The following is a 25,187-nucleotide window of genomic DNA, read 5'->3' as shown; positions in this document are numbered from 1 at the left end:
CGATTTTATTTTTTCTAAATAATGTTAGATAAGTTTCCAATTATATTATTTTTTAAGCCCTTCAATTAATTAAAAAGTTAAGCTATTTTTTTTCTTTAATTATCGATCTTTATTTGTATAAAATTTGGATTTTTTTTATCTAGTATTTTTACTTATTGAGGATATTTTTATACGTACGTTACCCCAGACCCCCAATGTTTAATTTTGCAATTTTTTTGCATCAATAATTAGTGTTCAATTCCTGTCAATTCCTACTAATATTTTCAGAATTCCTGTTATTCCAGTTTTTCTAGAAAGTTGAATTTTCTATGGGTGGGTATGTTTTTTATGGATGACGTATCTATGTACACAATTGCTCCAGAGAACACAATTTTTTATACTATTGTTAAATATTAATATACTGATTGATCTGTAATATTATAATATTATTACAGTTTAGTGTATCTTATATTCACATATTTTGTCAAAATGTATAATTTTACGTTAATGTTGTTTTATATTGTTCCCGTAAAGAATTGCACCATAATAATCATTATACAATACACAACGGAAATGTTTAATAGTTTATGTATTTATATTCAGCTATAATAAAATCTACAATACAATTTTTAAATTTTATTTAAAAAGTTTAATTGAAATGTTTTTTAAATCGAATAAAATATAAATTCAACAGGTACTGTCGTCTGTTCTTATACTAGGACTGGATTTTTTTTTTTTTAAAGCGTCGTACTGCTCCCAATTTCTGCATCCTCTTTTCATATAAGTTGTTTAATGAACAACTGTATTTATAATGAATATAAATCTTCATGATTTTCTTTGGACAAAATAATTTAAAATAGATAAACAATGATATTATTATGGACTATTAATAAATTTTTATCATAGTGGGTTTTGTTATTGTTGAAATAGTTTAAACAAATGCAGTATGCGATTGATATAAAGAGACCAAATACAAGCTAAATATAGCCGCAGAATGTAGTTTAATGTTATCAAATAAGACAGCAATAATAATTCTATTACATCTGAGAGGGTTTAAGTCTTATACTTGTATTTAGTAGTGCGAGGAATATGGAAAAATTATCAATTCAATTTTGATTTTAATAGAAATAGGTTTAAAACTGTATATTATAAAACTGAATAATAAATTACCACCGGAGGCTAATTTATCTTTTTTACGGTTATAAGCACCAAAACTTTGCCGCCCCTATAATAGGTGAAGAAGTTATATTATCCCTTCCAAAATACCTAATCTAAATATTAAATATATAGACATATATACCTACATCCTTTTGAATTTTTAGGCAAAAGCTAAAATTAAATGTCTACTTTGAAAAAATTTTAATGGATATCCACTAAATGTAAATAAAAACAGATTTTCATAATAACAGCCTAGGATTATTTATATATAGTCGATTTAGTAATATAGTGTGGCAGTGTAGGTATTTATTTTTTCCCGAAATTTTGGCGACCACAATATCCGATAAAAATAATATTAATAACCATTGTTACTTAATATAATATGAGTATATGACCCATAGTCGACCGTACGTATTTTTAACGTGGCAATGTGAGTTCTGGGCGGACTATACCATCGTGTTAAATATAGTATTATCAAAAACTGTTTTCTGTACAGTTGTTTTTATTTATAAAGAGTTATTATTAATGACTTAATGAATTAATTAAATAAACCAAAATAAATATAAAAATATTAACAAAATGCACACATTATTATACAATTTTTTTTCGTAAATATAAAGCAATTAATTTTCGAATTTTTTTTCATACGTTTTATATTTTTTAATAAAACCCTACAGAATTTGTCGTCCCCAAATTTTGCCGCCTTAGGTAGCTAGCCTACAGTGCTTAATGGAAAATTCGCCCCTGATTACCACATCAAATACATTTAATGTTATCTGATGTTGTTAATAATCAATAATATACACAAAAATTATTTATAATGAAAAAAATGTATAATTGGTTGGCATTTTGACGATAAGATAAAAATTTATTTTTTATTTATTATATATTGTATATATTTATATATATTTATATAATGTATTTCGGTATTTTAGCATAATATAATAAATGCGTATCACATCGTTGTTATTAAATTAATTTTTGACTGTAACAATGACAATAAATATCTTCGTTGATAATTTTGAATTTAATATAGGTATTCAATATTAATAGAAATATACAGACAAGGAAAATAAAATTTTAAAATTATTAACATTTTTTTTAGAAAAATATGAAATACCTATACATAATACGAGTGCAAGATCAATGAAATATGCATTTTTTTAGCTAAAATTGACAAAATATGCAAAATATGCATTTTCAATTTTCAATCTTTTAACTTACCATTGTATATTTCAGATTTCTAGTTTGGTCTGCTATAAATTGAGAACATACAGAACAATATGTAATTCCTACAACTACCTAATCCTAATATAGACATACCCACCCGTAGAAAATTTGACTTTCTGGAAAAACTTGTACAGCGGGAATTCTGAAAATATGGCAGGAATTGGCAGGAATTGAGCACTAAATATTGGTGCAAAAAAAAATTGCAAAATTAAAAATTGGGATGGCTGGGGTAACGTACATTATTTTTATTATATTTTACTAAACGACTATAGTCTTATAGTGGTAGAAACAATTGCAAATTGTTCTACTTTTAAATATTTTTTAAATTTTGTGGCATTTTTTTAATTTTTTGATTTCCAAATGATTACATAACTACAAGATTCTTAGAATTCTTTTTTTTAATGGTATGGTTTAGATTTACTGTATACATTTTAAAACTGTAAACAATTGAAAGTGTTGAATATTAAATCAGACTGTAGTAATCATTATAATTGGAACAAAAATGTTTATTAATTTGTTTCAATACTATTTTAAGACAGTTTCTTGGAGTGTTCAGAGCATATATACATTCACAATTCCGTTCATAAATCATAACGAATATCTCTAAAACCTGAAAAAAAGTGTATTTTTTATAGCCGTATAGCAGTAAATTTATTTTCACAATGGCAGTAAATTGTATAATTGCTCCTCGGGCCAACATATTTATACAAATCAATCCATATATAGACACGGCATACATTACGAATTTTATAAAACGACCATAATTTTTTACTGTTATTAACTTATAGTTGTCCATTTAAGAAATATATATATATATATATATGTCCACCTATTTTAGACAATAATTTTGGAGTGTAAGTAAAAGTATTTTATTTTCTCAATGTACACGAGTATTAAATTAGAAGTCTCCATACTACAAAAAAGAAAAAAAAAAGCCTCATGAAATTAGCGTCTACGAATAATCATAACCATGGTTATAATGGTTATGTTAAGATGGCTGAGTGTTATAGTTCTGCGATCAAGTAAATATTGTTCAGTCACTTTGATTTCAACGTTGACTGCAACTTTTACCAAAAGCGAACACAATGCAATATCTTCAACATAATTACTTCATTACTGCGCACGTTTATGACATGTATGAATTAATAATAATAGACTAGGCTCTTATTGAATCACATATCTAAAAAGGATTCTGTGCAATACCCGAAAACAGTTTTCCGTAAGTATTAGATAGGTCAATTAAATTTAACATCGGAGATACCTATAACCGTCGGTGACGGAGATGACGAATTCAATATGGTATATGACCTCTATGAATACGTGACACGGTTTCGAATAAAAGCTTTGGCTAGATTATTATAAAAACCTTTGTTTGATATCAACAAATCATTAAATATGTCGATTGTAGTTCTGTTGATACTTGATGGACGACGAGAAGAGTTTCAAAGATTATAAACATAAATTTATTAATTATGATTTTGTACGTAACTACATATAATTAATTCGTTTCTTAAATGCATCATGACGTGAATAACTAAATTACCAATTAAAGAACATTTTTTTGATTCTGATATCTAAAAAATTAATTTAATCAAAATTAGAATATAAGTAAATTGGTCACATACAATTGACCGCGGTCAACCGATCGAGGTAAAATAGCTGCACATAAAATTAGATGTTTAAACAAAATAGTTATATTTTAAAAAACTGGTTTCTCAATGCAAATTTAAGTGACCTAAAAATGTTAGAATTTATCGAAAATTAAAAACTAAAATAAAATTAAAAAAAAAACTAAAACGTATTTCTTAGCCACATTGAACCGTAACCAACAATTGGTTTTCCGACCTTTACGATCTGTAAACTGATATATAAATAAAAGCTTCAAAATTAGATTTAACGTATCATTGAAAATGATGACGTTACATAAATTTTTAGCACATTCCAATATAGTTAAGCAGTAGACAGGGCGATAAAGAGTGATCATACTTAAAAATAAATAATATTATTTATTTATGTATACTATACTATTTTATTTATAATCATCGATATAATGTATAGTAAATATGCTTAGCTACTTCAGTAACACCCTGAGAAATTCTTCTGGTAAAAAGAATTACTAGTGAAAGTAAACGCGAATTACTTAGATAATACAATATGTTTTAGATTATTCAATCAATACTGTTAGTTGAAAAGTAAAAAGTAAACAAAATAATTCTTTTCACAAGTCGAACGGTTTGTGTATTAATTAAAATAATTATGATCTCTGATATTATTATTTATTATTATTTTTATTTTTATACTAAACTAGTCAAACTCGAATTGAGTACCAAACATAGTTGCGGCGCTTGGGCACTTTTGCTATTTTACGGCACATTTGAGGTTTTCCAACATAGTAAAAAATGTTAACGCTAGTGAGTAAATGGTTTAAGTTAAACAATCAAGACGAAACTTGAATTTGTAGTGAAAATATGACGTCAACGAATACTCGATTAACTAACGCCGAGGTCGTGGTTCAGAGCTAAATCACGATGGTGTGCTCAATTACAGGAAACGACTAATTCTTAATTAAACTATGTAATTTTACGGAAAACAGGTCGACCAACGATTAATTTTTAGTGAACCGAGTGATTCGATATTTACAAGGAGTGATCAGTGTGCTTAATTTCATTGTAGATACTTTTTCAAATTTCTAGTCGATCAGAGAGATAGAGCCTGACAATATTATTATTTAATATTATTGACACGGTAATTATTTTATTTTTACTTAACAATGTTTTCATATATGATTTCATTTACAACGCTCAAATTGATAAATGCTTATAAAATACTATTATTATTATTATTATTTATGAAATCATGGACGTGCATCGGAATTAATTACATAACTATACTCTCTGACCTATCCTCATATATAGATACATCTAGGCGCACTTTTGAAGCTTGATGGTTAAGAATCTACCATCATATAATTTTAGAATTAAATCAAACACGAACTCCTTAATTGGTGCCGTAGAGTAAGTAGAACATTTATTGGCATAGTGTTGATAATAATTTCAAGTACAATTAAAAAGTGATACATAATAATTAAATGTATAATATTATAGAATACAGATTTTTCCTGGAGGTATTTCAATTTATCATGAAAATGACACGTTTTAACTTATTGTGCCTGGGTTGCATATTATCGATACTTGAATAAATCACACACGAACAGTCTCTTTTCGATTTTAAACAAAATAAACCGAATTATTTTCTTTAACTTACATGAAATATTATTTTATGTGACATATTTGACCGAAACGAAGACACAAGTAAAAGCTATTTGTACAAAATAGAATAGCTATACATATGGATTGGTTAACAACATAACATGGAAATGTTTACAATCGGTGCGTAAACCATAGACTTTGACGGACTTAAAACGAAAAAAAAATAAACGAATAAAGTATTTAAAAAAACAGCGATGAAAAATTGTGTTGATTCATCGATATTCTAACGACTTGAACCACAACTTTATCTAAACTTTAGGACACTTTTAGGTGCATCTTCACCAGCGTAACATTTTTACGAACGCCCAATGCACATTTTGTTATCAAAACGACAAACTTATAAACTTACTTATGCGCAAACCGGCGATTCATCAACCATTGATAATTCGGTGTAACATCAAAGAATACGTTCCATTTTCATTGTTTGTCGAACAGTACATCAAACAATACATCGAACTATTCATCAAACAATTCACATAAATATTATTCGAGTATGTTTGTGCTTTGATAGATTATAATTCGAAAAATTCAATAATAAATTAAACATTTGCAAACAAAACTAGCAATCTCTGCCTTTAATTTTATATAAATATATTTATTTTCTTAAATTTTTTTATTACTTTGAAAATCAATATTCAGTATATTATTTGAATAAAAATAGTATATAATTAAAATTTTATAAATAATTAAAATATTAAATTAAATATTATAACCTGTTAAGTTAAAAAAAAGAAATAATATAATTAATTAAATAACAGAAAACTATAGATTGGTTTGTATATGTATAGCTATTAAATATGATAAAATAATAATAGGTCAATTGTATAAAAATGATATTTTAAACTATATAATAATAATAATAATATTATGTTGTTTTAATATTTTAATTTATTTGCTAAATAAAATTGTACAAACAAATCATATACTATCATGGCAAATACATTAAGTTATATATGATTTATACACTATATATAGTATATTAGTATTATATATGTTAATTTGTATACTTTATGTTAAACGAAAACACTTGTAAATATTCTAAGAACACAAATCAAAACTTATTTTAATGCGATATTTCTCTCATCATCAATCTCAGATAGTGGACCTACAATTTTTATTATTATTTATATTTTTTAACATTGTAACAATTTGAATATAATATTATACTTCAATTTATATTCTAAAACATTGTGTACATTATTTTTTTTTTATAAAAATCAAAATTTAAATTATACAAAAAAAAAAAAACCAAATTTATTTCAAAATGGTCATGTAGATCGACCTACACACAAAAAATGTGAAGGAAATTGTAGATCATTGTTGAACTATTGGTCGATTTACTATATTTTTGGTTTGAATTGAATAGTGTTGAGCTCATTTTTCTGCTTCTTACCTTCTACACTATGTTTGATTCCATAAAACAAGTATATCATCAGACCTACGATAGACAAAACAGCATTATAATATAACAATAATTATTTTACAATAAAACAAGACAAACTTATATAACGAATAATCTAATGCAAAGATTGTGAAAGCAACACTATTGGAATCTAATAAAATACGTAAACAAATACATCGAAAACACTCATTATTATTAATAGTTGTTTTAATATTTACAATTGCATCAGACTAGGGATCTATCTAAATCCATGGAACAAACACTTTAATAATCCATTTCGATGCGATACACCAATCATTCATAGTAAATGCAATATAAACAATATTTTATTTATATTTTTTCTTATATTATGTTTAATTTAGCTGCAGCTATGATTTCGTGTAAAATCCTATTTTACATAAATTGCGGATCATGCGCACAAATCAAGTGCTCACATGTCGAAAACACGTGTGCCGCCTCTTAGCAATGTCAATATTACTATTACCAATCATGTTATAGGTAACTATTGATATGGACAAAAATAATATAATAAAATCGATGGGTTTACGGTATTCGAGTGATTGTGTGTAGATGCTCGCGGCGGAAATAATGAATTCCCAACGCGTTTATCTTTCAAACTTCAAATTTCTTACACTTCTGATAATATTATGTAATTTCAACACTTTTATTTAATCATACAAATGCCTCAGAAATATTTTATTCTCTTGTATTTATCTTGGCAAATTGTATTTTGTAATATCTACGCATTAACTGCTGGCGTGAAAATAAAAGAAAGATAGTTTCAAGAGTGTTATTCCCATGTATACTTTTTGAAACCTCTGCAGTTCAAAAAAATAAATAAATATAAAAAAATAAGCAAGAAGCGATTTATAACCCGAGTAACTTGTGTTTAAAAATAATTCATAATATTTTCGATATCATTATATAGGGATGGAAAATCCACAGCACGCAAAAAAATGATGAGAACGCACAAGTTATTAAAATATTCAATAAATTACTTTCAAAAACGATTAATGAATATTGAGTGCCTAATGTTATTTTTTTATATTAATTCTCCATTTTGTTTGCTAAATAAATACTATAAATCTATTAAAATAATTAATAAACATGTTATACACAATAGTTTTCATAATTTAATCACAGAGAGAAAGAACATTATTATTTTTGGTTCTTAAAGTTAGAATAATTTTTCACCACTGTAATATGGCGCAACAATATTTTTGTGAATATAGCTACATTTAGGGCTTGTTGCAGCGCTTATAAAGCATCCTTTTTATCACTTCTTCGAATAGTTTTCTAAACGCTCAACCGTCTGTTAAAAATAATCATACGCAAAAAAAAAAATTGAAAAATTAGGTGAGCAATTTACTTAACTTCATTAGGTATTAAACAGTAATGTAAAAAAAACTTACTCATATTAAACGTACAATTATAAATTATACACTTATGTATAATATATAGGTTTTTTATTTTTCTATTTTTATTTGTTATTAATTTTTTATTAAAAGTTATTTAAATTTGTTATTTACAACAATAAGTTAGTAATTTTCAAGTTTATATGTTTTTGCAAAACATGAATAATTTGTGGAGGAAATTGTTCACTAACCTCACCTTAGAATACATATACTTATTTTTAATTAATTATCTAGTAATTGTATGGGAAAATATGGAACGCTAAGAATGATAAGTGGATTAGAGTCCCTCTCCTGTCCTTTTTTCCCACTTTAAACCCTGCCTATTTATAATTGTTGCCATATTTTTTATCAAACACATTTCATTACACCGTTATAAATACCTAAAACTATTTTACAAGTACTTGACTACTTTACTTTAGAATAGAATCATGTTCATCCCTTCTCATTCACGTTCACAAAATATTTTACTACTTTTAATACTTTACATATTCGATCGTATAACATAGTAAGGCTAATATATAATTCACTAACCACATATAAGCCAAACGATGAACCGTATCCAAGTCTTGTATTCGAGTTCCATCATTAGGTAAACGTTCAACACTATACTCAAGCACGGTATTAGGGGAACTAGAGGTACCTGTAAACACAAAATATAAGTAATCCCATTCGTTTTACTTTTCTTACCAGTTTTTTTTTTTTTTATTCGTTATATTTTGCCATATCTAGTCAAATATAGCGCATACAGACGTAGCATGTATTAAATATAACTATGTTTTCGTCATAAAATATACTCAAACCTTGAACGACAGATCTTCAACGGCTGTTGGAAGTCTACTCAACATGAGTAGCGTGATAAGTAGTACTAAAAGCGATATTACATTTATAATCATGAACATGTTTTTGGTTGCGCCATAATGCGATTCCATGTTCGCCAGACTTATTCCAAATACAAAGGAAAATGCACCTGCAACATTTCGGTAAAAGAATTTACGTTCAAACGGTCACAAAAGCTGAAAAAGAAGTGTCCGAGGACAGAACAACTGATCATCGGAATCGATTGGAATCATTATGCATGTACAATATGAACATTATACATATTTATTTTTAATATGATTATGTAATTATGTGCTTCTTCGGGGTTAATTAAAAATCTATAGATTGATATTATAAATTTTCGACTTATTACGTTATGTACGATAATGAAGGATTTTTATTTTATTTTTTTAATTGACGTTGTCCAACTTTCATAGCACTATCTGCATTGTAGTACACTTGATTTGTCTGTGGTATATTGATACCCACGTGCAGATACAACATTTTCATCGCATATTTACCAGGCGGGTGAAACAAGCACACATACGATAAGATAATATTGTAACACAGCACTATAGGTACGTACTGAATATTGCGATTAATACTCTTGAGACGTATTGAGTGTCAGTGTTTGTTACTTTAGTATTCGACAAGTTCAGCCACGTGTGAGCCGTAATGGTTTTCGATTTCAATGTCACAGGACCTTGGATCGACTGCGGACTGTTGTCGGAGTACCTGCGGAAAAGTGGAGACGACGATCAGTGTATTTTGAAACGTCCTGAATTCGCCGGTGCCGGCAACGCGAATCCTGCCGACCCGGAATGACAAGCGGACTAACCTCAAAATCAACACACATATGCATACGATCGTGTACGCCTGAAGGGTTCCGATGGACGCCATGTCGATGAGCTGTTCGAGATTAAACACGGTGGCTAAAGATCCTAAAAGAAACACGATTATATCACTATTATAGTAATTCATGTCGACCGAGACTTCCATTTTTAGCACGACTTACCGGCAAAAATTCCGCACAAGACTGTCGAAATCAACGGCGTCTTTGTGGTGGCATTGATGTTCGCCAGGAAATGGAATATCAGACCGTCGCTGGCCATTGCGTACAAGATACGGGGCAGCGGAAATATCGCGCCTAAAAGACTGTGAAAAATCACAATGAAGGCAAGAACAATTATGAAAAATTACGTAGGTTTCAGTCTCGCAAAAGAAGCATTACAGACCGCTTTTCCCTACCAATTTTTTATTTTCTTATTTATCATTTTATTAAAACACAAATTTATTGTATAATATCAAGTTTTAAATGTTTCCCAATCCTTGATTGTTAGTTCATTCTTGAGAACGGCTCTCGATCTTTCCGAAATACATATTTATAATAAATCTGTTATAATTTTGGTATGTAATATTAGAGCACATGAATTTTTTAAATTTTTAAAAATCAAAAAAGTCCCAACACACACACACACACACACACACGTTATTTCGGATATTAATTTTGGGAATATTATAGTGCATTGAATATGTCAAGTAATGTGTGTCACTCCGGATACGCGTACCTGGTACATAAAGCGAATATTGCCCCTCCAGAAACTATAATCTTGATCGTCGGCATTCCCAAGTTTTCGTAGAGAGCTGGTAGCGGTGCTTCCGGGTCCTAAAAGTTTGATTAAAACTGTTGGTAAATTTCGACCACTTAAAGAACATCGAATGCATACCTGAGAATAATAAGGCCACATTAGAGTCAGAACAGTGGCTATGCCGCAATAAGCTATAGTGCTTAGAAACAGGGACGCTACGATGGCCAACGGTATGTCCCTTTTAGGATTTTTTGTCTCTTCGCCTGCGAGAAATATAATACAAAATTTAACCGCGATCAACCGACTCTTAGTGTAAATGTGCGGCGCTAATACCCGTCGTGGCGATTGAATCAAAACCGATGAACCCATAGAAACATTTCGCAGCTCCTGCGGCCACACCAACCCAGCCGAATGGTAAAAATCCACCTTCACCGCCTTTCGCTTCGGGGGGTATTTCGCTTTTAGGAATAGACCAATTGGCAAAGTTTGCTAAAATCGAACGGTTAAAATAAAAAATATCAAAATTCAATATTTTATTCTCAAAGTAACACTGTACAAACAGTGTGTTATAATGTTTTTGGGCATAATTTGTTGTAATCAGATATTTTTGGACCAACATTTTAGTAATACAGTTAGAGGTAAAATGTATTATAGTACAAACCTTTGTAAAATCCTGTTATAATGACAGTGCAAACAGTTATCAAATTCAATGATGTAAATATATTATTGGTAATCGACGATTCACGTACGCCCCAAGCTACCAAAACTATAAAAATAACATACAAATTCAATCATATGGTGTCTTAATAATATGAATATTTATAATATACTGTAGAAAGTAGTGGATATGATTTTTTGGGTGTGACTATATCCAATTCTAAAAACACTACATAACAATATTTAATTATTTATTCAAACGCTATTCACCGTTAACCGATTGCCTTCAAAATAATGCCTTTTCTTACCAAGTGCTCCTTTTTTTAATAATAAATTATTATATATATGATGATTGAATTAACTATAACTAATAAGTAGTAATAGAAAATAAAATATTTTGAATTACAAATATTTCTGATTAACAAAACTCTTGTAGTTATTTTATTTTTGATTTTTATCTAGCTTTTTGATTCATATATCAATTAATTCACAGTATATCAGGAGACAATCCATCATTCCTTTGTAAAGTAGAACAACTGAATTTCGGGAACGGGAATACGATTGTTAATCACATAATTAATAAGCAAACCTCAGTGACGTGTACTTTTGGTTTAAACGTTATTTATTCCTGGTTATTTTAGATTGTGACATTATCATTAAATTTACTAACATGGTACCCTTTGAAAAATATTAAAAATTATTATAACTACGTTAATTTTTGATAGCTTCCTGAATACGATACAACATCAATGATATATCAATCGGTCGCAAAGATAATAAGCTCTTCAATAGTTAAATACAGTAAAACCTCAATAAGACGGATTCGCTTGAGACCGTCAAATTTGTCCGTATTAATGAGACCTCATCTTGATAGGGTAAAAAAAATAATATTTAATTGAATAATGGGTTATTAATTTTTAGCCAGTATAATTTATATAAAATATGAATTTTTTTTAGTCAGTATACATGATAAAATTAATATATTTTTAAAAATGTCAGCGATTGATTTTTGCTTTTTATTCTGAAAGACGTCGCGTTCTACATAATTATTGACTCTTAAAGTGAAATATAAAAACTCAGTATTGGATATTGTTAAGGAGAATTTTCGTAGGTCCTCGAGATATCAGATAGCGGTTTTGTAATATTATATCGGATTTTCTGGTTCTTCATAGTTTTCGTTATTTTCAGTCTTTTCGTCCTTACGCCAGACGACTATCCAGGAGAGTTGGAGAGATTTATCTCCTTGGGCTCAATGATAATTAACAAATTATGTGTCAGTCCAGAAGCATTAGAATAATAATATGAATCATATTATATAAATGTCTAACTGTTTTAGAACATTTTAATATTATACTAAAAGTACGTAAGTACTGAAAATCATGATTATTTACCCAGTTACATTATAATAGGTGATAATTAAAGATCAGCATAGTATTGTATAATGTTGTTCAAGGCCGGATTGGATCTACCAGAATTTAATATGCAGATATAAGTAAAAATTGTCAACAGTTGTGTAGAGCCAAGGGTATCTGCTAGATTATCAAATCTCTCTGGACCGCTTCTGCTTATCCTTCATAAATCTCGCCTTGATGTATGGATACCTCAACCATGGATATAGCTGAATCGTGGATTTTCTGAGTCTCAAGTTGGTCATCAAAGTGAAGAAATTCTTTCAGGTCAACATCAACAGAGATACCTTGAATTTCAGCCACGGTATGTGTATCGAAAATACGATGGTAAAATTTATAGTCATTCCAAGTTGGGTTTTTCATGTTATATTTCCATCTTAGCGAGAGTTATTAGCCAATCTTATTACGGAGACATGTCCGTTTCCGGCTTAGTGAGGTTTCCGTCTTGACGGAATGAATTATGTATTTGAAACGGAACCAAAGAAATTTTCCGTATTATCGGTGTTTCCGTCTACCAAAGTTCCATCTTGTATAGGTTTTACTGTATTAAAAAAAACGGAAATGATGCGAATTGTTTATATATTTAAATGTTTAAAACAATCTTACAGAATTTTATTAAACAGGTAATAATACATTTTAGGGCAATAAGTATGTTGACCTTAAATATAATAAGTGCAAATGGCACTTGACGTCCTTATCGACAAAAATTATTATAATTTACGTTTAATCGGTCAAATATTAAAGAAATTATTTTTCTAGCAGATAAATATATTTCTTTGTCATTATTCATAGATTAATGTGTAATAATAATGTAGAATAATTTATCGTTCTATCAATTATATGGTATGTTTTAGTATAATTACTTTTAATGGTACGAAATAATTTTTAAGAACATGATAATGATTTAATAGAAAATTAATTGAATACTTAGGTTAAACTTATATAGACCACTCATGAACGATTTTTTTTTTGTAGTTATGATGTGGTTATGCTGTCGGTGTATCAACCACTTATTGAACCATTTTTTGAAATCGTTAGAAGTCCGAACCGACAATGATAGAACCACACTAAAATCAAAAATATGGCATACATTCCATAATTCTACATTTATTATTTTTTTTTTTTTTTTGAATAAGAAATTTTAGAATTTTTATTTTGAAATGATAACAGAGAAAAATATATTTTTAGGCCCATCCTATAATTGAAAATATGAATCAAAGTAAGTTTAATTTACTATATAATTCTTTAAGATATAAAGGCAATTGAAGTTACGCTCACCGATAACCACAATTTTGTGGGTGTCACCGTCGACAAGTTGCTACTGCTAATGGACGTAACGTTAGAAAATGATCCGTCTCTGTACCTTTGCGTTCATATTATTTTATATATTGAATTGATAACGTGCGACCACCGTTTCGTGGTCGTAATATGGTCCGTGCAAGTTAAACCTTAATTTATATTTTATAATATCTTAAATTATATTTGTTGTAGGTATAATTTGTATACCAAATCGAAAAAAGAGTTAAATAGAAAATATTTACTATAAATTTAAAAGATCAATATTCGGAATCTTAATTAATGTTGGTAAGTTTTACTATACGAGTATGCTTAATATTATTTTCCAGAATAGAATTTCTTATTTTTCTATTATCGTATAGTTTATTTTCTGTAAATATTTATAAATTAATTATCATAGAGGCTTGAATTTTTCCCAGTGTAAAATCGTCAATGTTTATAAATATAATATGATTATAAATAAAAATGAAGTAACAAAATTCGCTTGTAAAAAAAACCGAAAAAAGATCAATTACAGACACACAAAAGTTATTGAAGTTGAATAGTTCATTGAAAAAATAACATATATATGATTACATTTGAAAGCAACAAATAAATGGTCAAATTTGAAAATGAATTTCGATCGATTCCGAGCACAACACGGATTGGTAGTAAATAGTAGTAAATAGTAAAGATATTATCGTGTTCATAAAATGTTATTATTCAAAACATTAAAGGTTTATTTTTAATAAAGTTATATAACTTTGTATTGAAATTGTTGACCTTAATAACAAAGTAACGACAAAAGAAATCATAAGGAAAAAATAAATTCTAAAGTTTTATAAAAAATAAATAAAATAGTACACCACCATTGTACAATAACTGTACATTTCCAGTGCCTTGCCCACAATCTAAAATATAATAATGATACTACACCATAGTCTTAGATTATTATTACTATTATTATTTTTTATTCCATTTTAATGAGGCTCATTAATAACAATTACGATTACATAATCTTATTATGAATGATAATTTAGTAATTATTGACATAAGTAGGGTCATTATACTATATTCACAATCGTCAATCGTATTCAACTATTCTTCGTAAAATTATGTTATCACCGAAAATAAAGAACAGGGAATAATTCCATTAGAAATCGTTCAAATACAAACCGTACATATTATATTGACATAGGTGCAGCTAAAACATACGTTTTGGAGAATTATAAGAACCAAGATAACACAGACCCGCAGTGACTACACACACCATTGCATCTACTATTTTACGTACACACAAAATTTGTCACTGCTTACTACTATTAATTTCGGTTCAAATTTTAGCAAGAAAAGGAAAACACGTGATTTTATGAACCAAACTTTGAGTTTTGATATTTCTAAGTAAAAGATCATATACACTGAATAACAATTTAATGAATATTTCGTGTTTTATGATTATAGTTGATTAGATTTCTTAATCTCAAACACGAACTTCTGAGAATTATTATTTTTGATCTGGGGGCTAAGAAACATTTAAGGAGTTAAGCTCCCCCAAGCCTCCTATTTGCACCTATGTACATTGACGTTACAATTATTATCCTTAAAATATTTTGAAATACGCTTCCACCATCGAACTATCATTCCTACGAAACGACTCAACGTACTTACGTTAACCTATGCGTGTACTTACGTGAAATGAAAAATATGACGACGAACGAAGCAAAATCCGGATAGGTAGCTAAGAAACTGACGTGCATGGGAAAATGTTCCAACATGAACGTTTTCTGCGGACTGCCCAGCAGCGCGTCACAGTAATTGCTCATAGCCTTGGCCACGGACGCGGTTCCTGCGCATAAAACAATCATGAATCCACGACGATGCCGACAGGAATCGCAATGATGACGTAGACCCCGCGACAAGCATACACTGGGTAGCGTATGTTGAAAATACGAAATTTTCAGATTTAGAACTGCCATTTTACCATTGGCCTGTACATTCTCTTCGGGTATTTTATTATTTCAACATAATCGCATATCTCCTTATCAATAATTAAGTAAAGATATGAACAGGTATCAATAAAAATATATACACTGATCAACTATTTTTACCATTGTTCACCTCAATCCCAAAAATCCAATTATTGTCATCAATCTTTCCGAATTTCCTAACAAACTGTTGGGCATTATATTTGTTGTCCATGGAAGTTCGAAATGTTTAATTTTTATCAGTTTATTGACATGATATTAAACTATAATTTGAGACCTCAAAGTATTTTATAAGTGGTTTAAATTAAAAAAGACTTCCTAGTTAAACAATGTTTCACAAAAAAAAATATGAGTACATTATAATTATTATTGAATTTAAGTATTCGAGGATTTAAGTAATGATTGCTTTATTGTATACTTTCAACATAAAGTATTTTTGATGACATTTTAAATACTTTCAGGTGTTTTTTTTTTTTTTTTTAACGTGAAAACAAAGCTTGCGAAACTAAAAAAATTATAAATATAAATATATGTAATAATATACTATAAATAATGTATAATGGCGATAGTTATAATATTATTGATAAAGAACGTATAGATCAACGGTAAAAGAGCGATTCTGAATATACCCCACATTTGCAAAATACGCCACCGGATGACCTGCCCGTAGGTATTGAAGCAACAAGTTCACAATATACTGTTCAGGAGTGCGAGATAATTACGTTTCTAGTATTCGTATTTATATTTCTGTATTCGTGGACGCAATTTAAGTTGCGTACACGTTTCCCCTTATTCCCGTTCGGTTGTCGGTCGCCGAGTGTCCAATATCTATAGAATTGCATTTGGTCGAAATCAGTCACGAAATCTTTGAAATTTCGCCCAACACACATACACACGTTTATATAGAATACGTTGAAAAATTATTTCCATCATAAACGTGCGCGGACCAGTACTTCGGAGGGTGCATTCAATAGCCCCCTTTCTAAGCAAACGTGTAGGTATATTTAACAGATCATAACGTACAATGAATTAAATAAACTAACATTTAGTTTTTTTAATTAACATTGTATACATAACTGTCCCGATAAATATGTTTTCCACTAATCTCAGATAGTTTCAATTATTTATGATTTGTACATCTGTAGTCGATAGTAGCTGTTACATTAAATCATAATGAGTTTTTTTACGAACATTTAGACAAACAATTTCGTTTTAATCCTTCCGTTACGAAACATCATTTTATTTTCTACCAAATATTTTAGAACAGGGTACATCGAGCAACATCGGTTAGAACACGGGCCCCCATTACTCAAAGGCTTAAAACTGTGGGGCCTCATTTACAACATTTGGACTGGTGACCGTGCCCATGATTCCCGTTTCTATCGACTCCGTGAGGTGTTCATTTCCAGACGTCGCGGTGAACGCGAACCCGTGCTCGAAACTGACTGTTTCTCGCGGCCGATTGTGTCTTTTGCAACGCGCCTGTCTGAGCGCACGACAAAACGCACGAACGGCGAATCCGATCTTACCGATTAGATGTTCGATGAGCAGATTCCAACCGATGACGAACGCGGTGAACTCGCCGACGGCCACGTAACTGTAGATGTACGCGGACCCCGCTTTGGGCACGCGACCGGCAAACTCGGCGTAACACAGTCCTGAATCGAGAACGTAAACAATGTTTAGTTACACTCGTTTGGATTTCGTTTTTTTCCCCTCCGGTGCGCGAGGATTGAAAAACACTCGCATATCCTTACCCGAAAATCCGGAAACCACGGCGGCAATAGCGAACGACAACACTACAGCTGGACCGGCGATGGACTTGGCCACCGCGCCGGCCAACACGTACACGCCGCATCCCAACGTGGCGCCGGTGCCCAGTGCGGTCAAATCGAAGAACGTCAACACTCGTTTCAGTTTTTCTTTGCCCGTGTCTTCCGATTCGGTCTTCTTCCTCGTCAACGCCCATGTCAACGAATCCGTCTGCCAAACAAACACGACCCAATCGTTTTGTTGCAACGTTTATACAACTTTCTGGCACATTTTCAACCAGTTGCAGAGTAATAACAATTCCAATCGAAAAAAAAAGTGTACAATGAGAATCATATTTTTATAACTCAATTGTCACCGTTTTCGTGTTACAAGAAAAACAAGTTACGACTATTATGGTTGACTGTTGAAATTCCAACAGAACTTTATGATTTTCATAAATAATCAAAATTCTTCAAATACTTTCCTAGAACGTCCACGAATACGTGAGATTCATTAGTAACCAACAAAAAAAGAAATATATCAATTTATTCGAAAAATATGTGTAAATACGCAATGAAGAGAAAATAATGGTACAACTTAATATTATATATATATTACACTAAATTCGAGAAATTGCCGATTGCCTTGTAAACATTTATAAACTATAAATTTAACAGGTTAATGATTCCGATTTCATGAATGAAATCGGTAACCATATTACCGAATTCGTATATTCAGCAACGGCGTTGCTGATTTTATGAAATTGTTCATTTTTCTGTCGATTTCATGAAATAAGTAATTTCACGCAAACGGCATGATATGTATACAAGTAAATAGCTCACCTGTTTATTGTAGAATTACGATATAATGCATTAATGCGTAGAAAAATGTAAATAAAGATAAACTGTATTAGATTCGAATTCATTAGGTTTATTCCTATAAACTTATTAACCATTTACATTTTATTTTTTTATTGTGTCATAGTTTTATTATAAATCCAATTTACACGGACATTTGACTACTATAATGCTATGGCCTAAATATCCTCAAGTTCAGAAGTTTATTGATAAATACAATTATAAGGAATTAAGACCATAAATTTATTATGTTGTTAAACACTGTTTTAATATCGTCCATGAAATTTTTTTGAGTAAAATGATATAGGAATGATGATGAATTAGTTAGTATGATATTTGTAAATTATATTATTCGTTCTAGTAATAATAGAGAATATTCAATTAGGCAACCTTGTTTTAGTGTTTTATTAAGCAATACCACTTACATTTGATTGCTGCTCTACTAATTAATTCTATAATTATATGTAAAATAATAGATATAGTAGTAAGAGATTTTTTAAATTATACAACAGTGTTACTAATTATTAAGTATTCTTAAAATTGAAATATTATTAGTTTGTAACCTATTCGTAATTACGACTAAATAATTTAGTAACAACTATTACGGAAAAAAATAAAAATTTATAATTTATCCATTAATTATTATATATTAATTATAATAATTAATAATTCTTATTTATCTATAAACATCAAATAATCATAATGGTTAATCATGCATCTCTGTGTTGTAGTTTTTAGTATAAAATAACCACATCATGATCCTCAGAATCTGCAAGTGCATCAAACTGATTGTTGCTAACACAAATTACAGAAAAAAATAAAAAAAAATTTTATCACTACTCCTTAATCATATTACTCATAATATAATAAATATGTATTTTAATTCTTCAAATGAATATTGAAAGTACGTGTGGAAGTATTGAAGTATGTTATGTACACAGGTTTCACGTGCATTGAATTAGTTTATTGCACCTAAAAGTATTTTGTTTTTATAGAATACGGTGACGTAGGTGGTTTGGACGACACCCGAAAATAAAATTTGTATAATTGTAGTAACGTCATAAAGTTCTGATTTATATACAAAACGAAGGTATGCGCTAAAAATAAATTCAAATGATAATACGAGATCATCATATAGCGTTTGTATTATTAGAACCTATTGTATACGATTTTAAAATCGGTTTGCTCGGGCGTACGTGAAATTAGTCGTTATAATATTGGATTCGTGCACAAAAATTCGCTCCAATTATGGGTTGATCTTACTCGTATTATATCGGAAGTGTCGGTTAAGCGTTTTTGGATTACTGACCATGACGAGTTAGAGAGTGTAATCGAAGGGTTTATCGTGATCGATACCGAAGCACATGACAAATAATAATAACAATAGTTATTGCCGAAACTACAGTCACCGATGAAGCGGATGGGTGATTGTAAACTCACTCGATGGTTAACCTTCTCGGATATTCTTCAGAACTACTTGAAAAATTTGTAGTCAACTCAACCTTACCCGATTCTTCCCACCTTACACCTTCCAATTTTAATTTTTTTTTCAAACGTATGACCCTCCCACTCGAAAATAAATTTTGATTGCACCATTAGAACTTGTCATCGGCATAGATTACTAGTCTTAAAAATCAGAAGAGTTTATCAATGACCGAGCGAATATCGACGTCTGCAGTGACAGAAATTCGTTGACAGTGTGAGAGTGTCTCGTGAGACGAGCAACTGCAGCACAGTCCGTTGCGAAATTCTAAACCTCTGAATGAAAACAAATATTTTAAGTTCATCATTGTGCGGCATCCTATCTATTGTTCAGCAAGTGCGTGCGACTCATGGTGCGTAAGACGAACGCAGTGTCCTACGCGTAGATCGTCGGTTATACAACACTGTTGCAAAACAAAACGACATCACGTGAACATATCGACTAGAACAATTCGATTGTATCACGTCTTGATAGCGGCCCCTCATCTCGCTTTTACTTTTCCTTGCGCCGATACAACACACACTTTTCAAAACTTTTATTAATTGATATCATCTCGGAGAAAATAAAAAAATTACAATATGTATACCATACTCATGTTACAATAATAATATTACTCCACACAATCGTTTTTCGTGTTATTCAATGCATATTATCACAAATACCTCTATATACAACATTATTGACCTATCATAACACGTTTAACAATCGTGCATGCGAAATACGAGTTCTGATTTCCATTAGCGAGAAAAAGCATCGGATTTGCATTATTTTTTTAAGTTACATTGATTTGAAAAGAAAAATATCTAAAAAAAAAAAAACGTTGAACATCTTAAGGTACGGTATAATTTTTAATTTATTTAATACCATCAATAGGTACCGCAATTAGATTTCGTCGTAAAAAATAACTATTTTCAAATAGAAAAAGGTGTACACTGTACCGAATAATATTTTAAAAACTCTCGTGCAAGTATGCATATGGCTTAGTCCATAAATCATTTACAATGACATAATATTATAGTGATGTATAGGTGCATAGGTTCAAACATCCAAAACGTTCGTGTTCGCTTATGAGTATCGCCACAAAACTGCAACCATTTTAATTTATAATATTTTATACTGAATTATATATGTATGTTCATACATTACATACCTTCAAATTAGAATTTAAATCATTTAAATAGTTCAAGTTTTAATTAAATTAAGTGTTATATTGAAATAAAACATAACCTTTAACTTGAATTGAAATATATTAAATACATATAAAAAAATATATAAATAAATAAAATATACGAAAAATTTTTTTTTTTTAATTTTGTTCAGTTCAAAATAACTTTTCCACTCTTATTTACAATTATTTAACCACATGTTCAACGGGAAAATATCGATAGTTTATATATCCATTACACGTTTATATTATAATTTGAATATTTTTAGTTATTCTTAGTAATTTCTATAATTTTAGAGAGATAGAACTTCAAGATCAGTCAATAAGCACCAAAATTAACTATGAAACATGTAAATTTAACATAATTTTACCATGAAGCGTAAGGTGGAAGAACGAGTGACACTTGAACAAAATACTACATTTATAGTTGTGCATTTGTCTTTACCTATTCTCCGTTACTAATAATGCAAACAATACGTCCATTAATGTTTAAGAAAAATTTGTACAATTTTAATTTACGACTTTTTTTAAAAAATTAATATGACACTATAATACAATATTAAGAAATGTCGATAAAACTATATTATTTTTGCTAAAAAAATTATTAATTGGCCATTGAAAATTAAATGGTTTTCTTAATTATTATGTCTATATTATATATTTTATTTATATTATGAATTTCATGAATACTTAATTTGTGTGATATTGTTTTGTTTGGTAGTCCTAATCAAATGTTTCTTGACTTTCAATAAGCTATTCAGTATATATTTTATAATTAAAATTATTTCAACCGAATTAGGCTCTAGAAACTTTATGCCTAACTAAATTATTAATCAGCATTTTAACGATTTATATTTTCGATTAATACATAAGTTAATACTATAATATCACCAAACACTAAATTATTAAATTTTTTTTGTTATTACTATTATTTTCACTATTGTAAAACATAATATATATTACATTTGTATGGTACCTACATAAGTTGCGGAAAGTTTTCATTTAAAAATAATGACATTAATGTTATTAAATGTTCAATTATTCTGATGATTATGAGCTATTTATATGTACTCGAGTTAAGTATTTTAAACGTAACACACAAACGTACGCAGTTTATTCCAGATTTAGTTTTTAACCAATTTATTCTTTCATTAATTGACATTTACAAAAGTGAATGATAAACTGATAGTTTTACTGTTAAGCTGTGTGTGGATGAATGTTGTTATCTAGATAAAAAAAATCAATTTCACAAGCAGCAATTAAAGGAAAATTTTGATCTAAATTATTTTAATATTATTATAACAATATTGAATGCTTAAATATATGCTTATATTTTATAATCATGCAATAAAAGATAATTTTCATATATATTAACATTAAAATATGTTTAGGTAAAATTATACGGTACATACAAACCAATCACCTCGTTTAAATTATGTATTACTATATTTGTGTGAATCTAAAATATATTGAATAAATATTGTTTATGAAGTTGAGTCACTGTTAATTTTAATATTTTTAAATTTAATGTTAATTTTAATGAATATTTAACCTGAAATATACAAATAATATACAATATTAAAATTTCTCAGCGTGTTGAAATAAACTGTTGAAACTAATTAATGTCAAGTAATATCTGAGTAAGTACAACAAAATAAAACTTATATTTTATCACATTTAGATTACTGCAGCGACTAATACATGTATAACTATTAGTTAAATATATTTTATTAATAAATAAGTACATCTGATTTATTTAATTAATGTTTCATTGTTGAACGGGTTTTAACAAATTATTTGTTCTACATAGTGTAAAAAGAAGAAAAAAATGTATTTAATACTATGAAAGGTTTACTAAATGTAGAAATAACTGTCGAATAGTTTGAAATTTTTTATGTGTTTCAAAATCATTTAATCAAAAGATGTAGCAAATGTCCGTGGTGTTTTACAATGTTATTACATAAAATATTTTTCGATATAATTATACCACGCGTGTATTTCTACGCGGAAAATAATATTTGTATTAAAATATTTGTGAAAAAATAGCTGTAACAAAAATCGAAAAAAAAAATGTTAACTGTAACTGATAGTTGAGAATTATTATTCACGGCACATGGTTCGAAAAAGAAAAAAATAATTAATAAAATAACGATGTTCATAATTATTTCCGTTCGACGAGAACGAAATACTCACCGACTTGTACCAAGGATCGTCCATGGTTACAGCGTTAGACGTGGATCAGGTCAGGAGCGCAGACCGGCGGTAGTGTGTTGTGGGTACGTGCGCACTTTTCGATCGAAACTGTTTATATTTTTATTGAAACGGTTTATGAAGTCGAGAAAAAAAACAACAAAAAAAGCTGTAAACAAAACGTTACAGGTACAACGTTTGTCGTAGAGCACGATCGACCGGTATGCGCGCGGGGGATTATCGCAGGTATAAAAACGGCAATAAATCGCCGAGATCTGTATAAATAATCGGCAAAATTAATACCCGACAATTGTTACAACGGTGTGTTGTATTATAATCCACGCGTACGAACAATAAATTTCGATACGAAATCGCGGGGGGGGGGGACGGCGTAATACGCACGCGGTTTGAACGAGCGAGGGTGGAGAGATAAGTGCGTGCTTGCGTGTGGGCAACGTGTGCGCGTGTGTTGATCGCCGGTACGAATAAATTATTTGCTTGCGGATTCTGTTCACGGCGGTCGACTGGCGCTCGCGGCGTACGCACGTCGCCGCGAGTCCTCCGGGAACGCTCGAAGTCACCCGGTATTTGGTGGCAGGGGGTTTCGGCCGATTATAGGTAACGATTATTGGGTTTTTTTTTTTTTTTTCTATTCCCAGCACGAGTAAAGGGGGAAAAACTGCTGACGAACAACAACAACATCAGCGCCAATGGTAGTAGTACACGGTGTACGATAATGATAATAGTTATTACAATAATAATTGTTAAAGACGGCAGTAGCCGGACCTAACAGGAATTTGCGACGGGAGGAGGGGGAATACATTTAAATGATTGGTAATTTTCGTACATTGTTCGTCGGTTACCGCCGCCGACCTCGAAAACTTCCGATTTTTATTCACGCGATACATCATCGCTCCGACACACCTCCGTACGGTGCACAGTCGAACCTCTGTCCAAAGAACTTGATCGTTCTTGGAAATAAATTCGTTTTTTTTTTTTTTAGAAATACGATTGTTTTGATTTCCAAAATCGTTTTTACCGAAAAAATTACATGTGGAAGCTATACGATATCCAAAATGTAATGCACAACAACGTGTGCCTACACGATAATCTTAATGTTTGCTATTATTTAAAACATTTAAAATGTCATTCGGCATACATTTTCGGTACGATGAAATCTACGACGAACGGTGCCGAGAGCAACTCACCGTTACTGAAACTTTGATTTGCCGTGATTCATAACAACACCGAGATATAGATTTCATTAAGCATGAATGTTGTTTATTGACTGGCTGGAGGGAAAAGTTTTTCGACGAAAACGTCGTGGTTAAACGGACGTAAAGAGTTCCGTCGAAGTTCGTTAGTTGTAGGCAGTGGCGTACATTCAATCTTGCTCTGGGGGGGGGGGGGGGGGGAAAAAAAAATAATCGTTATCTTTTTTTTTTTCGTTGCACAGATAAATAAGATAAATAACTGATATAAATAGATATTATTTTATACAACTTTTTTACCAATTTACAGTTTACTTTTACATTACAGTAAATTAATAGCTATTG

The 25,187-nt window shown here is 29.8% G+C and overlaps 1 protein-coding gene across 1 annotated transcript; it reads right to left on the bottom strand.

Moving 5' to 3' along the window:
• Positions 1-6,835: 6,835 nt before the first annotated feature.
• Positions 6,836-23,658, bottom strand: LOC112687975 (high affinity cationic amino acid transporter 1-like). The gene is made up of 14 exons (XM_025560981.1): positions 23,635-23,658; positions 17,942-18,167; positions 17,714-17,842; positions 15,890-16,045; positions 11,520-11,624; positions 11,192-11,347; positions 10,997-11,121; positions 10,838-10,935; positions 10,285-10,424; positions 10,108-10,210; positions 9,856-10,004; positions 9,254-9,420; positions 8,985-9,093; positions 6,836-7,074 (listed from the first exon to the last, which is right to left on the bottom strand). Exons 1-14 carry the CDS (start codon positions 23,656-23,658, stop codon positions 6,977-6,979), a joined length of 1,785 nt encoding a protein of 594 aa, XP_025416766.1. The 3' UTR covers positions 6,836-6,976.
• Positions 23,659-25,187: the final 1,529 nt, after the last annotated feature.

The sequence above is a fragment of the Sipha flava genome, unplaced genomic scaffold (assembly GCF_003268045.1).
Source record: "Sipha flava isolate LNK unplaced genomic scaffold, YSA_version1 36_pilon_pilon, whole genome shotgun sequence".
Lineage (NCBI taxonomy): Eukaryota > Metazoa > Arthropoda > Insecta > Hemiptera > Aphididae > Sipha > Sipha flava.
Note: the sequence above shows the minus strand (reverse complement) of the source record. Positions and strands in the feature narration are given on the sequence as shown.